Here is a 16178-nt window from a genome sequence, read left to right as displayed (position 1 = left end):
AATCAGATGCAATTTGCACTCTCTAATATACATGTAAATAAATGCAGACTCCCTGTACAACCTGAATATTTGTACTGTCTCAACATCTCAACCAGAAAGAGATCCAAGCTTCAAAGACTTCTCAAGAGGTTTATATCAAAATAAAAATGTCTTATTACCTCCGGGGAAGGAAATATCCTTCCGCGAGGAGGTTTTACTATGGTTCGAAACATTTCTGTCAGCAGCTGTTTCTCGCGATCGGCTGGACGGATTTGTCTGTGGTTCGGTATACGTATTGCTGTTGGGCTGCAGATGATGCAGAACGTTTTTGTTTAATTGCATATGTGTTTATGGGCGTGGAAATAAAAGGTTTTTAAGTGCTCTGGACACCCCCGCCATGCTGAAAATGGTAATTACCATGTTGTTAAGGAATGGGGAGGTTTCAGTTTTGGGTCTTACCATTTAAAAGGGGTCAAACAGAGGGGTGTCTGGTTCCGATAAAAACGTTGGGTGACGGCGCAGCAATGACGGCGCGGGATGACGGCGGGGGTAATGGCGCGGGTGACGCTGAACGCTGGGTGCAAGCCGAGTCAGCGCTAGATCTTCGTGTCGCGGCATTTATTTCCAGAAATACGGCGATACACGTCAATTTATTTCAAGTACGGCGCGTAGCTAGCATGGCAGCAGCCAGCAGAAGCGGTGGGCGGGCGGTATGCAAATCTTGCATGACGTATCCGCGTTACGCGTCTCTGATTGGTTGTTCGCTTCAGCTGAGATCGCCGGGCGGCAACATGAAGGGCGCGGGGACGCGATTTTTCTGTTTGAAAATATGCACTAAACGCTGTTTTCCAGGACTGCATAGCCACATCTAGTGAAAAAGTGCACAATTAATATAAATTTGGGGGGAAATATTTGTTTCTTTGTCGATTTATGGTGTCGATTTATGGAACCCGGAAGTGCAGCGTAGACCAGCGCGCAGCGTAGACCAGCGTGGCAGTTTGACGTGTACGATCAAAACATAAACAAAACTCCCGCTGAAGAAGGGAAATTATCCTGTATGTATGCATTTCAGATCCCAGTGACTATGTTTACGATGGGAATAATTGTGGATACGCACGATGCGCACGATAAGCCTCAGAAATTTATGTCGCAAGTGGGGCATTCTATAGGCTTGCACGGCCAATGTCTGGCACGCTACGCGGCGTACGTACACTGCTGCACATCACAGCCAGCGATTCAGTGTCTTAAAATATTTTTTAACATCAGTATAACAATATTTTAAGCATATGTGATCAAATTTCTGTAAAAAAATTTGCACAATTGTAAACATAAAACATGAATAGATCGCTGCTATACTGGGCGTACCATTTCGCGTATAGTATTGCGACACGTGCATAGAATTTGACAAATGGGGGGGGGGGCGTGGCGCTACCTAAAATTCTGCTGCGCTACCTAGTTTTTGCCCTAGGTAGCACACTGTGCTACTTTGCTCAAAAAAGTATTTCGAACACTGCGTTAATCAACAGTCCATACCGAACCAACCGTCAGTAGCCATCAAACCGGCATACAAACATATTACGCACATAACTTTCATACTACACACAAACAAATAACCTAAACCAATAGAAAAAAAACCCGGAGGTTTGAAATCTACGATTTCCCTTGTTAGGAATCATAACAATCTCACGAGTCCATCTAACCTAGGAGGACCTACATGTACATTGGGGAGTAGTGGTTACGAATTACGCAAAATTCTCACAGCCCAGTACAAATTACATTTACACTTCTTTTAAAAAAGCTGGCTAGGTACAGATACAAACCCAGAGCATTCGGATTCTATACTCTCCAAGCAGATCGAGGTTTGGGTTTTGGCTTATTTTTGGTGTGTTTTTCAGCTTTCTTATCAGGGTTTCTTTTTTGCACTGGAATCTTTTTCACTTTTTTGAAAAAAAAAGCAGTAAAAAAAGCCTAAAAGCGTGCCAAAAATAAGCCAAAACCAAAACTTCTGTTGGAGAGTAGGATTCTAAACTTAGTCAAATAACCCCAAGACCACCTTGCCATCTTGGTGACTTTGGCAATCTGTAGTGATCCAACTTATAGTTATATAATACAGGTTAACAATTAAGTATACTTGCACGAGGACACTTACATTTTCTATGTAAATGTTGGAAAACCAAATGTTTCAGCACTCAGGTGTCAGATCATGGAGCCAGAAAAGGTCTTCAGCCCCCAAAAAAAGTCTAGGGTCGGCAGTTTTTTCTAGGGTCGGTTGGAAAACAGGAAGCACAACGTTTTTTTTCCTAGGCCTTACATGAATAGGACTGTACCTGTTGCAGACTATATTATTCCGACACAACATTTGGAAACTACAGACGGATTGTTAACCTTAGGCCACACCAATTTAATTTGTTGGTTCTCAGATTCGCCTCTTCGTTTTTTTCTGATTTGCAAAAAAAAAAAAAATTTTATTCTGGTCCTGAATCAACTGAAAAATGCTCATATTTTGCCCCCAACAGTTGAGGAAAGTCCTTTTCTTCCTAGTTGTTACAGTTTTCCTATCTATCATTGCAGTGGTTTGATTAAAAGGTCAAAATTCAATGTTTAAATTTTAACCCAGCCTTTTGTGTTGACTTCATGGCTCATTTTGTAGCATTTAAGCCTATAATAGGATGCCTAGACCTGTTTTTATTTTTATTTTTTTTCGCCCTGTTGCTTCATATTTTTTCTGAAAAAATCCGAGAACCAACAAATTAAATTGGTGTGGCCTTATATGGGCGAATATGACCTTATATGAGACGTTATGCCGAAGTGCTGTGCACAATACATTATGGGTTTCGCGCAGGTGCAGTATGTTCTGCCGACGTGCTTATACATGTACATTGTACATGTATGAAGAGACCAACAAAATTTGGTTATATACATATGTACATTATAGATTTTATATCGCCGAAGCAGTTTTATCTTGGCATTGGGGGTCACAGCTAAATGCCACATTTTGCAAACACAGGAAAACCCATCACCTTAGAAACTCTCCAGAGAGCCAATGTCTTGACAAAACAAAACATTCAATATCAGTTCACTTCACCTTGCCTGCCCTTTTGTTCGCTGGCGGAGGTCAAATAGCTCTCAAGGTCAAAGGTTTCCACAATGTAACAATCTTCCAATCTGCTGGTCGACACTTCACTCAATACATTAGGCTGGGGGAAGGGAGGGTTCTGTTTGTGGGACAGAGCAAGAACAAGAAATGCTTTTGAAAAAAGAAAGAAGAGAACAAGGGAAATCGTAGATTTCAAACCTCCGGGTTTTTTGTGTTCTATTGGTTTAGGTTATTTGTGTGTAGTATGAAAGTTATGTGCGTAATTTGTTTGTATGTGTTTGATGGCTACTGACGGTTGGTTCGGTATGGACTGTTGATTAACGTGTCTCACAGTCTGACAGCCTGCACCGTCACCCGCGCCATTACCCCCGCCGTCATCCCGCGCCGTCATTGCTGCGCCGTCACCCAAAATTTTTATCGGAACCAGACACCCCTCTGTTTGACCCCTTTTGAATGCTAAGACCCAAAACTGCAACCGCCCCATTCCTTAACAACATGGTAATTACCATTTTCAGCATGGCGGGGGTGTCCGGAGCACTTAAAAACCTTTTATTTCGACGCCCATAAACACATATGCAATTAAACAAAAACGTTCTGCATCATCTGCAGCCCAATAGCAATACGTATACCGAACCACAGACAAATCCGTCCAGCCGATCGCGAGAAACAGCTGCTGACAGAAATGTTTCGAACCATAGTAAAACCTCCTCGCGGAAGGATATCTCCTTCCCCGGAGGTAAAAAGATAATCCCTACTATCCCGACCATAAATTTTTTCAGGACTGAAACAGGAAACACAACATTTTTTTTCCTAGGCCTAACCAGTAACCTTGTTACATGGTGACCAATGGTTGTTCTGCCACGCAACCCTCCTCCCCCCGCAAATGAAAAAAAAATCCCCATTAGACACTGAATAACATGTTGACATTAGTCTGACTACAGCATTGCCCCATCCACAACTTGAAGCATTCCAAGTAATTTGGTTCCTGATGTCTCAATAATGATGGTTAAATGGCTGATTTGTCAAGTGACAAAGTGAAACTGACAGGCGGGTGGAAAGGAGGGTAATTTACATGCATGTATATGCTGGCCCGGTATGATACTAGTGGTAGAGTGTGGCATTAATGAATTCCATATTATCATGATAATTCATTTATAACATGCGCTGTAAGGTTTATGAAGCCTTGTACAAGTAAATATTGCTTTTAACTTGATGTAAAGGAAAATTACATGTGGTATTATTATCTAATTGCAAAATCAAAAATCTAAATCATTTGGTATGTTACTTTGTAAGAGCTGTATAATACGTTTTATGATAAATTCCGGGTAGCTGCAACGACAACGCATTACGTATAATCAAAACAGTGAAGTACGCTCTATGCAAAATGCACCAATAACGCTCTACGTTGAATTAGAGCGGTCTGTCTACGCTCTACATGGAATTAAAACGGCTGATTATGCTCTACGGAAAGGGGCATGCGGGCCCCCCTATCTTTACAAGATTCTTCCAAAAGATAGACACCAGGGAATAACATAATCCACTCATAAGTCATATAGGATATTATTCTAACATATACCCTTTAGATGATAGATGGTTGACAGTGTGTAGTTTGAAGTTTGTTAATATTATTGGGAGAGACATTTCTAATATATTGCTGTTGCCCTGCTAGGGCTACACCAATTTAATTTCTTGGTTAACAGATTCGCCCGCTTCATTTTTTTCTGATTTGCAAAAAACAAAAATCAGAATCAACTGCAAAATGCTCATATTTTGCCCTGAACAGTTGAAAACAGTCCTTTTCTTTCTAGTTGTTACAGTTATTCCTTCTTTCAATGCAGTGGTATCATTATAAGTTCAAAATTCATTGTTTAAATTTTGAACCAGCCTGGTGTGTTGACTTCATGGCTCCTATCGTACCATTTTGGGCCATAATACTAAAACAGGCATAGGCATCCTATTATTAATAGGATGCCTATGCCTGTTTTCATTTTTATTTTTTTCGCCCGCTTTAAATCCGTTAACCAAGAAATTAAATTGGTGTGGCCTAGGTACTCAATACCTAATTTGGAGGCATAAAAACTACTTTGCCTGTGCAAGAACTAATCGATAAGTCACTGTGCGGAATATAATTACCATCGCGCATTAGAATGCCAAGCAAAGTTCACAGACTAGACTACGTATTAGTATGGAGAGCGGTTGGGAAGTCAGGAAGGCCATAAGCTAAGAAAGTTCATGCATAAATAGTGCTGCATACCTAAACCCAATTTTAGGTTCAGGTCCGGATTCAAGTCAAGAGGTTTAGGTTCAGTTCCAGGCTTGTAAGTCCGGACCTAAACCCATGGCATATACATAATTGCATGTTGGCAACCTTGCAATGTTGTTTGGGTGAAACTTTGGCCACATAACATGGAGGCCGGTACTTGACAATGCCCGATGGCAATGTTTTCTTCATTTTGCACCAAAGATTTTGCAATCTACGGAAGGTTTTAGGTGGTTTGGAAAGAAAAGGGGTATGTGAAATGGTCTTTTATGGTACATGTAATAAGTCCGGACTCGGTTCTTGACTTTTAGGTTTTTTTTTACTTGAACCTAAACATTCTTACAAGTCCGGATCCAAGTCCATTGAACCGGTACGCAGCACTATGCATAAAGTATTGTATTTTATAATAGTTGCTGGAACATTGTTATAATAAGTCATGCATACCCAATTTTACCTTTCTAGTTATATATATGATTTATAGATGTATGTAATAAAACCAAGACGAAAATACCAAGAATGTAAAGAACCAGGCTTTCAGCACCAAGGACAGAACCTGTATATATTCAGCATTGTATTTTGTGACAAAATTTAACCATGTTACTTTTTGAATAAGGATTTTCTTTATAAAACCATATCTCTTTTTTAATAAAGGTTTTCTTAGGCCATACCAATTTAATTTCTTGGTTAACATATTTTTCTAGAAAAATAATGAAGCGGGCGGGCGAAAAAAAATAGGCCTGGGCATCCTATTATGGCCCAAAATGATACGATAGGAGCCATGAAGTCAACACACCAGGCTGGTTCAAAATTTAAACAATGAATTTTGAACTTTTAATGATACCACTGCATTGAAAGATGGAATAACTGTAACAACTAGGATGAAAAGGACTGCTTTCAACTATTTAGGGCAAAATATGAGCATTTTGCAGTTGATTCTGAATTTTTATTTTTATTTGCAAATCAGAAAAAAATGAAGCGGGCGAATTCATTAACCAAGAAATTAAATTGGTGTGGCCTCATGATACTCTTATCTCTTTTTGAATGAGGATTATCGTAATGATAGCAAGATAGCTTTTGTGCCTTTCAATCATTGTAAACTTTTGAAGACAACTATAAATAGAACCACATGATTGTTAGTTGACTCTACTCTTGCAGTTAAGTTGGTAACTGAGTAAGAGTAATTGCCATCTCATGAAATTGTGGTTGTGTCCTAGAACTAGATTTCCTAGAGGTATAAATATTGCAGATTTCGAACTACGCTCAGCCATTAGTAAAATTAGAGTTAGCGCCCATCCTCTGGAAATAGAGAGAGGCCGGTATAGAAGACTACCTGTATGTGAAAGAACTTGTAAATATTGTAGTGCAAAGGCTGTGGAAGACGAAATACATTTTATTTCAAACTGTTCATTCCATAACAACGCTCGAAATGAGTTGACTATTCAAACTTCTACAATCTATCCCAATTTCTCTAAACTTACAGACCAAGAAAAAACTATTCTTCTTTTAACTTCCCAAAACCCACAAATTTTGGAAAAGGTGGGACATTACGTCTTCCATGGTTTACAGAAGAGAAGTCAAACCCTTCAGACATAGTTTTAGACTTACTTATACATGTAGTTCTAGACAGCTACCTTTATCATGTAGACTTTAGTTATTTTATATTCTATTTCATTGTTCTTTTATGTTTTGTAATTTGCAATTAGCCTCCGGGCACAAATTTGCAATAAACTTTTCAATATCCAATTTGGATTTCCAGACAATTTCCTACATGTTAAGTTGTTGGTATTTGTCATGTATACAGATTATTTGGTTCATACGTTATGTAGTTTAAGTTAAGATGAATTATTCTTCCCAAACATTTTGATGTAGTGCTATATGGTAGTGCCCATCCAATTCTATAGCCCTTGGGCCACACAGTTCTAGCTTTAGTATTGTGTGTTCAACTACCATTTTGCTGCATAGGGCAGTGCCTCTCCATTTCCATAGCCCTTGGGCCACACAGTTGTAACAGTAGGGATGTGTTTAACTACCATTTTTTGTATACATGTAGGGCAGTGCCTATCCATTGTAATAGCCCTTGGGCCACACAGTTCTAGCTTTAGGATTGTGTGTTCAACTACCATTTTGCTGTATAGGGCAGTGCCTCTCCATTTCCATAGCCCTTGGGCCACACAGTTGTAGCAGTGGGGGTGTGCATTTAACTACCATTTTTTGTATACATGTAGGGCAGTGCCTATCCATTGCTATAGCCCCTGGGCCAAACATTTGTAGCAGTGTGTGTGTTCAACTACCTTATAGTACCATTTTTCACATACTTGTACTGTAAGTGCTGAATGCTAAGCAGAGAAAGAAGTACATGTGTATCATGTACATGAATATGCATTCGGCTGGGATTCAAACCCACAACCTTCAGAATGCAAAGCAAGCACTCAATCAAACTTGAGGCACATTCAGGTATTATACCTTAATGGTCCATATGACAATGTTCTATAAAAGCTCTTATCTTTTCTTCCCAGGGTGGTGCTGAACACAACATCCCAGTCCTGATATCAAGAATATTCAAGGACCAAGCTGGTGAGGAAGTCATTCTGTACACTCTCAGTGTCACCACAGGGCTCAAAATAGTGATGCATACCAGTTCACTGGACTTGGATCCGGACTTGAAAGAATGTTTAGGTTCAAGTCCAAAAAAACCTAAAAGTCCATAACCGAGTCCGGACTTATTACCACAAAAGACCATTTCACATACCCCCTTTCTTTTCAAACCACCTAAAACCTTCCGTAGATTGTAAAATCTTTGCTGCAAAATGAATAAAACATTGCCATCGGGCATCGTCAAGTACCAGCCTCCATGTTATGTGGCCAAAGTTTCACCCAGACAACATTGCAAGGTTGCCAACATGCAATTTTGTATATGCCATGGGTTTAGGTCCGGACTTACAAGTCCGGAACTGAACCTGGACCTGAACCTAAAATTGGGTTTAGGTATGCAGCACTAGGTGCAGGTAACATTGGAAAATACCGCTTTGCTTTGTTTGAATGTAGGTTTTATGCAAGTATGCATGAAACTGCATAGAAATAATTTTATTCATTATCTCACTCAAATAATAAAATGTCATTGAGTGAAGTAGTAATAACTCGAATCATCAACAAAAATTTACAAGTATGGATTGGATTCAATGTACACGTAGGTTAGGTGCAGGTTAGACATCAGAAATACCTGCACAGCTCCAACTTTACCTGCACTAACCTGCATATACTCAGTACATGGACCAGTGCAGGTTAGGTGCAGGTAGATATCAGAAATACCTGCACAGCTCCAATTTTACCTGCACTAACCTGCATATATACCCAGTACATGGTCCAGTGCAGGTTAGGTGCAGGTAGACATCAGAAATACCTGCACAGTTCCAACTTTACCTGCACTAACCTGCATATACCCAGTACATGGACCAGTGCAGGTTAGGTGCAGGTAGACATCAGAAATACCTGTACAGCTTCCAATTTTACCTGCACCTTACCTGCATATACAGGTGGTATTTCCAGCCCTGCACCATATAAAAGCAACACGCAATAAATTGCCAGGCTGTATTTCCGTAGGCAATACAAAATGTAGCTGCATGAACATTAATTTTCCCTTGCATGAAAAGACCATAACCACATCAGATGCCATTTTCAGTGACAAATAACACTTTGTATGCAATACCTGCAAATGACTAGCCTGGTTACCAAAGCTATTTTAGCCTGGCGACTTTCATCCTCTAATGCAAATAGCTATTTGTGGAGTTTCTTTGACATTCGTCCTCTATATATAAATTTTGATGAAAAATATTCCGCACCTAAAATAGGTTTGGTAACCAGGCATAAGGCCACAGCAATTTAATTTCTTGGTTAACGGATTCGCCCGCTTCATTTTTTTCTGATTTGAAAAAAAAAAAATTCAGAATCAACTGCAAAATGCTCATATTTTGCCCTGAACAGTTGAAAACAGTCCTTTCTTCCTAGTTGTTACAGTTATTCCATCTTTCAATGCACTGATATCATTAAAAGTTCAAAATTCATTGTTTAAATTTTGAACCAGCCTGGTGTGTTGACTTCATGTCTCCTATCGTACCATTTTGGGCCATAATAGGATGCCTAGGCCTGTTTTTATTTTTTTTCGGCCGCCCGCTCCACTATTTTCCATTTGTCTAGAAAAATCTGTTAACCAAGAAATTAAATTGGTGTGGCCTAAGGCTAGCAAATGACATGTTTTGATACAGTTACTATCATAAGTCTGTGATACATTCTAATGTGCATATAGTAGTAGTTAATAGTAGACACACTTATACATTCTATACCAGCATGTAATAATGATTTTAAAAAGTGCAAGTATGATGTAGAAAATTATTTGAAGTGAATGACAAATTTTCCCCCCTGTTTTTCTAATGTAGCTGACCAGACTGGCCAACTTTTCGTTGGTGACGCAATAATCAAGGTATGCTTGCTACTCTTGGTGTTTTGCCTCTGGGTGCTTTATTATCAAATCCTAATCAAACTTAAATCTCTAATTAGAGTTATCACAAAAGTTTCCAATTAGAAAATTATAATAATACTGTAGGCAGTGCATCCTCATATATTTTTTATCAGCTACAGTAAAGTGAAATCCCCCCCCAAATCCTTTATGGTTTGTCCCTGTGTTCCTGGAATTGGTAAGGCCACACCAAGTAATTTTTATGGATGACGTCTGTGTACGCATTGATTTTTGCCCATTTACAGAAAAAAAATAAGAAATTCTGCTTCCTGTAACTATGACCAAATAGTCATGACAGTGCCTCAAATCTGAAGATTATATGTACAGTACAGCTCGCGTTATAGTTTCCAACTCTGACAACCGCGAACGCGGCATTGACGCGATAAGACCGCGTTCCGCATGCGTTAATGAAGGTGTGAAACGCGTTTGGGTTTCAACTATAACGCGTTCGCCCAGGCGTCAGGGTTTGAGGGAAACGCGTTTTCATAGGTATTCATATGCACGGGCCGGTAAGATCAAAGAGAAGTAGGAGGGGTACTGATTAACCCCACGCAGGGCGGGAAATGCGTGGACTCAAGACAACGTCAAAACTTTACGATCTTCTATGACAAGATCTGCACGGCTGCTGTGGCAATACCGCGGTGTGTAGTATCAAGGGTACCCGTATCTGGAGTCGTTTGTACAAAGTATAGCAGGTTAAGGCCTGCGAAAAATAACGTTTCGTGTCGTTTCATAGTAGCATAAATTCCAGAATAAAGCACGCATGTTTTGAAACTTTCCAAAATGTCAAAGTCGGGGTGCGTACTTAATTTCTGGCGGTTTCCCTGAAATCCGCCGACGCCGCAGGAATATAGCGAACACCGGCAAGTGGAACGACATCGATTCGTTCATAGCATGTTTAGATAAGAATGTTGAAGAGTGGAAATAAAGTTATCTTGAATAAATGAGCATCTTTCCGTTGGGTATCGTCGATATTGACACCAAGTTTCGTTAAAATAAAGTCAAGTGACACATGGTAAGAAATGTAGGTCACTCACGTCCCGAGCGCAAGATGGTTCGCCAGCCAGCCGGCGCCGATCTCAGAAGAAACCGGCAGAAAATAACTCATCTACCCCGTAAGTATCCGTAAGTATATACACAATTGTAAGAGGGTTTATGAGTGTTAAGATTTGAAATGCAAGCCGTGAACGTTCTTGATCGTCGTAACGTGACATAAATAAACGTAAGTTGACATTACCACCGTTACATGACATTCAGTGAGTGTGCATGGTCAGTTTTAATGCACTTACGGACTCGGACGAGTTGAACAAAGACATATTCAACAAAGACGACATCCATGCTGTTACAAAGGTTCGGTTGACAGAAATTGTTTCATTACGTACCACAAATATCTTAAAATGTTGATAAATGCCACGTTGTAGCGGGGCTATACCAGTCTGTACTACGTGAAACTTGCTGGGTAGATTGTAACGTTACACGGCATGGGATGTTGCAATGACTGGGGCGGAGTTTAAAATCTACTCTTGTGAAACCTCCTGCCGCCCGACCAGAGGGCGGGGTCCGGTCTCTGCCTTGGTAGGCGTGACGCCACTCTGTCTAGCTCGCTGAGCACGTGCTGGCCACGCATCGTGGGAACCAGCGGCGGGAAGCTTTCCAGATCTTTCCATGCTGGGGAGTTTTATTCCTTTGATTCTGTGACATAAGCATTACTTTGTACGAGATATTTTGAAACCTTTTCACTCTCTCAAGTTCAGAATCGCAAGTGGGGGTGGGTACAGTAGCCTTTTGTTGTTGCTTTGGTTTCGGTGTCAAATTTTAAATACTTCCCCGCCTCAATGATTGTTGCCAATTAGCTTAGAACTGTCGGCGCCTTTCGCAAAGAACAACAAAGCTACGTACTGCGTTAACATTTAAATGCCCCCCCCCCACCGATAAAACCAACATAATGTAATATTGTCTTCTTTTTTTTCAAACATCTTTTACCATTGCTGACTTGATCGCCGACACTCTCCAAAGCTGTACGTTTCGCTGCACTTGCCTTACCTTTCGATGCGGTGGTAATGTCTTGCGAGCCGGCTGTGGCCCGCGATGAGCGTAGAACAGCCGAAAAGTTTCCCGCTACAATACTAGTATAAAGTTATAATAAACGAGTTACCAACAATCGCTTAGCACACGGCCGTTTTTCTTGATTACTTCAATGAACTATATGGTAATCAACTACAAATTTTATTATCGAATAAGCTGATTGTTTTGTGTGCCAGTATATGTTTTGTCAGTATTACTTATTAACAGAATTAAATGTACATGTATGCAAAATACACCAGCTCTCCATAGTAATCAGAGAAAGAATTAATTATTATTTTTTTTAATACAGGTGATGTCGACCTTTAGAAGAGAAGGTTTGGATGGGAACAGGACCTACACATGTGTATGTAACATCGATACCGGCCCCCGGGTTGGAAATGTGGTCCAGGAAATATGACCCCAGCACATGTAACCCCAGCATTATTCAGTATTGTGTTATTAATATTAGTGGACTCGGGTTCTCCGCGGATCCGTCCTCTTAGCGGGCTCCCGCGTCTTGTGGCGCAAGAGGCAGTCAATGTAGCCAAAGCTTTCCCTGTCAGCAGCCAGCCTCAAGGCTTCCATCCAGCTCTTCTTGACTGCTATAATATATAATCAAGACTTCCCTTTGTCTGAAACCTTACCTTCTTTACTTTGTGTGCAATTATTCCAGTGTCTTGCAGATAGAAAACTTCTGACTCGCTAGAAAATAAGACTAAGTTCTTTACATTACATCTTTACAATTCTTTTCTTGTACAAAGAAAATAGTTGTAGATTTTATTTGTCCATGTGCTATATTTGATGTATATGGAACTTGAGAACGAAGTTACTTAAATTAGTTCCCAAATACGCACTGCCACTGGACGCAGTCGCATTATTCATCAGTTCACATGTATGCCTGGCATTATTATTGCTTGTTAGGACTGTATTTATTCATTGGTTCTATTCTGAAGAATGTGTATATGCAGTGTACATCATATATGGCGCTTTACAAAACATTATCGTTCCGACGTACATGTACAAAGACTTTCAAGATTTGCTCTTTGAAGTACGGATTGTATCGCATGGTGAGAAGTAAAACATGCGGTGCCTTCAGTAATACGATCCTCCCGATCGCCGAATGTAACAAATTTATAAACATATCCTTTCGCTGTTGCTTGCTTGAAATGACATTAATAAGTCCTATGACTCCTAGTTCTTGGTGGAAGGTTCTCCTTACCTGCGTTTCTGAGTCCTGTCTTCCGGTCGATTAGCCTAACTTACCTGCTACTAGTGGATAGTGGATCGCCGTTTTTTCCAGTTCGGAGTTTCCCAGTCAGCTTGTCTTGTATCATTTTTAAAAAAATTATGCCACATCCTACATCATTTTATCACATCAAGCATACAGTAGAGGTATAAAATATCTCTTTATTCGAACAGGGGCGTTTTTGGAACGCCTTTGACTTGAAGTATGTAACTTGTTAATGTGAGGGTATAGCATGACGGAGAGAGAAAAAAAATTACGAGAAAAAAATTACGAGAAATAAGTGACTCCAACAGAAACATATGCTATAATACTGTTATCAATTAGCTACGGATAATTCTTCTGTGTTCGGACGGTAAGTATCAGGCTGCTACAGAGAGGCTGCTATCATCGCCGGGCGGCCCGGCTTGGCGGCGACTTGTGGACCGCCGGACGACGTCTCCCCCTGCGGATCGGCATGGTCAGATTTCGTAGTCGTTGATTGCTACTTTGAAAAAGTGATACCATACCATTATTCAGAACAATAAAGCTATAACATATGTTTTTATCCTATGTATAACGGAATGTTGGAACGCAAAGATCGTAGATTCGGTGTGAAAATACCCTGGAAAACGAAAGTTTTTTTTTAACGTATCGGCCAGGGAAGGCTGCGCGTGCTATGTGAGTTGGGGGAGGGGGGCGTGGTGGTATCGCTTTGCCGACAATGTTCGACAATGTTTTCGTCGGATGAAACCCTATAAAATGTGGACATTTTGGCCTAGCGTCCGTTTAGGTGGAAATTTGGGAGGATTTTGGCCGCTTCTTGAAGAGTTTTGTGTGTGAAGACTCCGCGTCCGTTGCATAACGCCGCGGCCGTACCCCAATGTGCGTCGGGCTGGCGGCAGTCGGCACTTTGTGAGATACATTCTCTTACGGCTGTTGACTTTTGAAACGTTATAAACGCACTAAATTTCGTGTTGAAAATTGTACGTGTAGTTGTAGGCTATCTCTGTAACGACATGAGAGAGGTGCCAACAATGCTACACGACGCCGTTCAAGGTGACAAGTCGCTATTGTCTTACAAAACCGTAAAACAAAACATGAAACCTGACCCCATCTCATTAACTTTGGCTGGCGATCGGAAACGCGTTATGGTTACGCGCTACGCCAACTCTACCGCGTTATGCCGCGTTCGGGTTAGCGTTTATGCATATTTGCCGAACGCGTTCGTAACGCGCGGGGAACGCGGCATTGACGCGGCACGATGGAAACATTGACGCGAGCTGTACTGTACATTGTAAAACCGGTACCGAGAAATATGAGCACAAGAAACAGAACAGGATGACAACTGCTGTTTCACTGATTTTTTGCCATTTTCATGACGAATAAAAAAACTTGTTAATTGTTATTATGTGCTCTCTCATTTAATTTGTGTCCTAACATTTGTTGTCACTTAGGATATTCCAATTCTAGACATCTAGTTTTTGTCTTCCTTTCTTGTCTTTTTTGTCCTCTCGCATTAGATTTAGGGTCTCCATAGGACGACATCCATAGAAATTACTTGGTGTTGCCTTAAAATCCTACCAGTGTCAGGATAAGCGTCATAAATTTTGAAGATGGAGATTTGTAGGAATACAGCCTAGGATAGACGGTAATCTCTGTTATTTCCCTAGCGCGTTGTGATTCCTGAATATATGCGTCGACTCCATCCCGGAAAGCACATCAAAAACTGAGCCAGGTGCACTTTACTGAGACACGGTGCTTCGTCAATTCAGCTGCTGTATTCCTTATGAGTAATAGGGTGCCTGTGTGCATCTTTAAGGTTGTTGTGTTGAACTTCTTAAGATTGTAGAGCGTCGGAGATGTCAGGATGAGAAGACTGATAGGTGATATGTATGTAAATGTGATTAAAGTTTAGTTGGCTTTATCTCTTTCTTTAGGTTAATGGTGTCAACGTAGAGCATTCGACGCATGATGATGTGGTGAGTTTGGTTCCCTTCGGATTTTCTGTATCTCTAAACTCAATACAGTTTGTATGTGTAATATTACAACGATACAAAAAGTCAATTTTCTGATTATATCTTTACAAATAAGTTAAATCGACTCTGCTCTATTGCAAATAAGTGTCATTCAGGAAGTGTAGGTGTTAAAATATGACACCTCATAACATAAGTGTGTTTAAAAGCTGGAAACACAGCTGTCAGCCAAGTTTGTTTACATTCTAGTATTTTGTGGTGGTACCACAAACTATGTGCACACTAAGGAACTAAGAAACTAAGGAAAAAGGATGATTTTTCAAAGGATCCAAAAGTTAGATACATGATTGTGCAATTTGTAATTTGATAAACGAATCAAAGGTCGTCTGACCTCACACACTAAATTTGTTTTCATTATTTTTTTATTCATTTTCATTATTAAGAATGACAATTTTCATGATTTAGCCAGAGTTTGATTTTTTTTGTTGAAACTCAGGTACAACATCTGAAGAACTCCCCTGATGATGTAAAGTTAACTGTTAGATACTACAGAGCAGCAACTCCCTACCTAAGAGCTCCAGGTAAGTCAAGTCTTTTCTTTTTGCTTAGCCACTGAAGAAAGTATTTTATTTAAAAAAAAACTATTATTTAGACTGCCATACAAGACTTGTATGTGTCTTTTAACAAGACACTAAGTACAATTTGCACAATGTCAAGTATGGGTTTTGTAAATAAAACAAAGCTTGTGTGACCTAACCTAAAACTTGGCAGCCTTATGTGTTGAAATTAATGACTTACAAGTGCTAGGGGGACAAAACCCACACCACTTATTCCTGACAGGAAAACCTATCTGTCACCAAAATGTCGAAACCATAGCATGTTCAGGATAAAAGATACAAAAACTGGAAGTTTTGCTGCAATACCAAGGTCAGCCACCAGGAGACCCATATTTGACCTTGACCTTTGTTTTCCTATGACCTACCAACATACCAAATATCGTCACAATCCATAAAGGCGTTCTGAAGTTATGCTACTACAAACGTGCAGATACACACACACACACACAC

The 16178-nt window shown here is 40.2% G+C and overlaps 1 protein-coding gene across 2 annotated transcripts in view; it reads left to right on the top strand.

The window, feature by feature from the left end:
• The window catches only part of LOC109479503 (gamma-2-syntrophin-like), a 119667-nt gene that overhangs the window by 50487 nt on the left and 53002 nt on the right, over nt 1–16178 (top strand). For both annotated transcript variants that reach the window (XM_019781476.1, XM_019781475.1), the window contains exons 5-8: nt 7853–7910; nt 9770–9813; nt 15076–15117; nt 15608–15692. In XM_019781476.1, the coding sequence (XP_019637035.1) occupies nt 7853–7910; nt 9770–9813; nt 15076–15117; nt 15608–15692 (229 nt within the window). The remainder of the gene's footprint in view (nt 1–7852; nt 7911–9769; nt 9814–15075; nt 15118–15607; nt 15693–16178) is intronic.

This window comes from Branchiostoma belcheri, unplaced genomic scaffold, assembly GCF_001625305.1.
Source record: "Branchiostoma belcheri isolate BF01 breed outbred unplaced genomic scaffold, Haploidv18h27 scaffold49, whole genome shotgun sequence".
Taxonomy (NCBI): Eukaryota; Metazoa; Chordata; class Leptocardii; order Amphioxiformes; family Branchiostomatidae; genus Branchiostoma; species Branchiostoma belcheri.
Note: the sequence above shows the minus strand (reverse complement) of the source record. Positions and strands in the feature narration are given on the sequence as shown.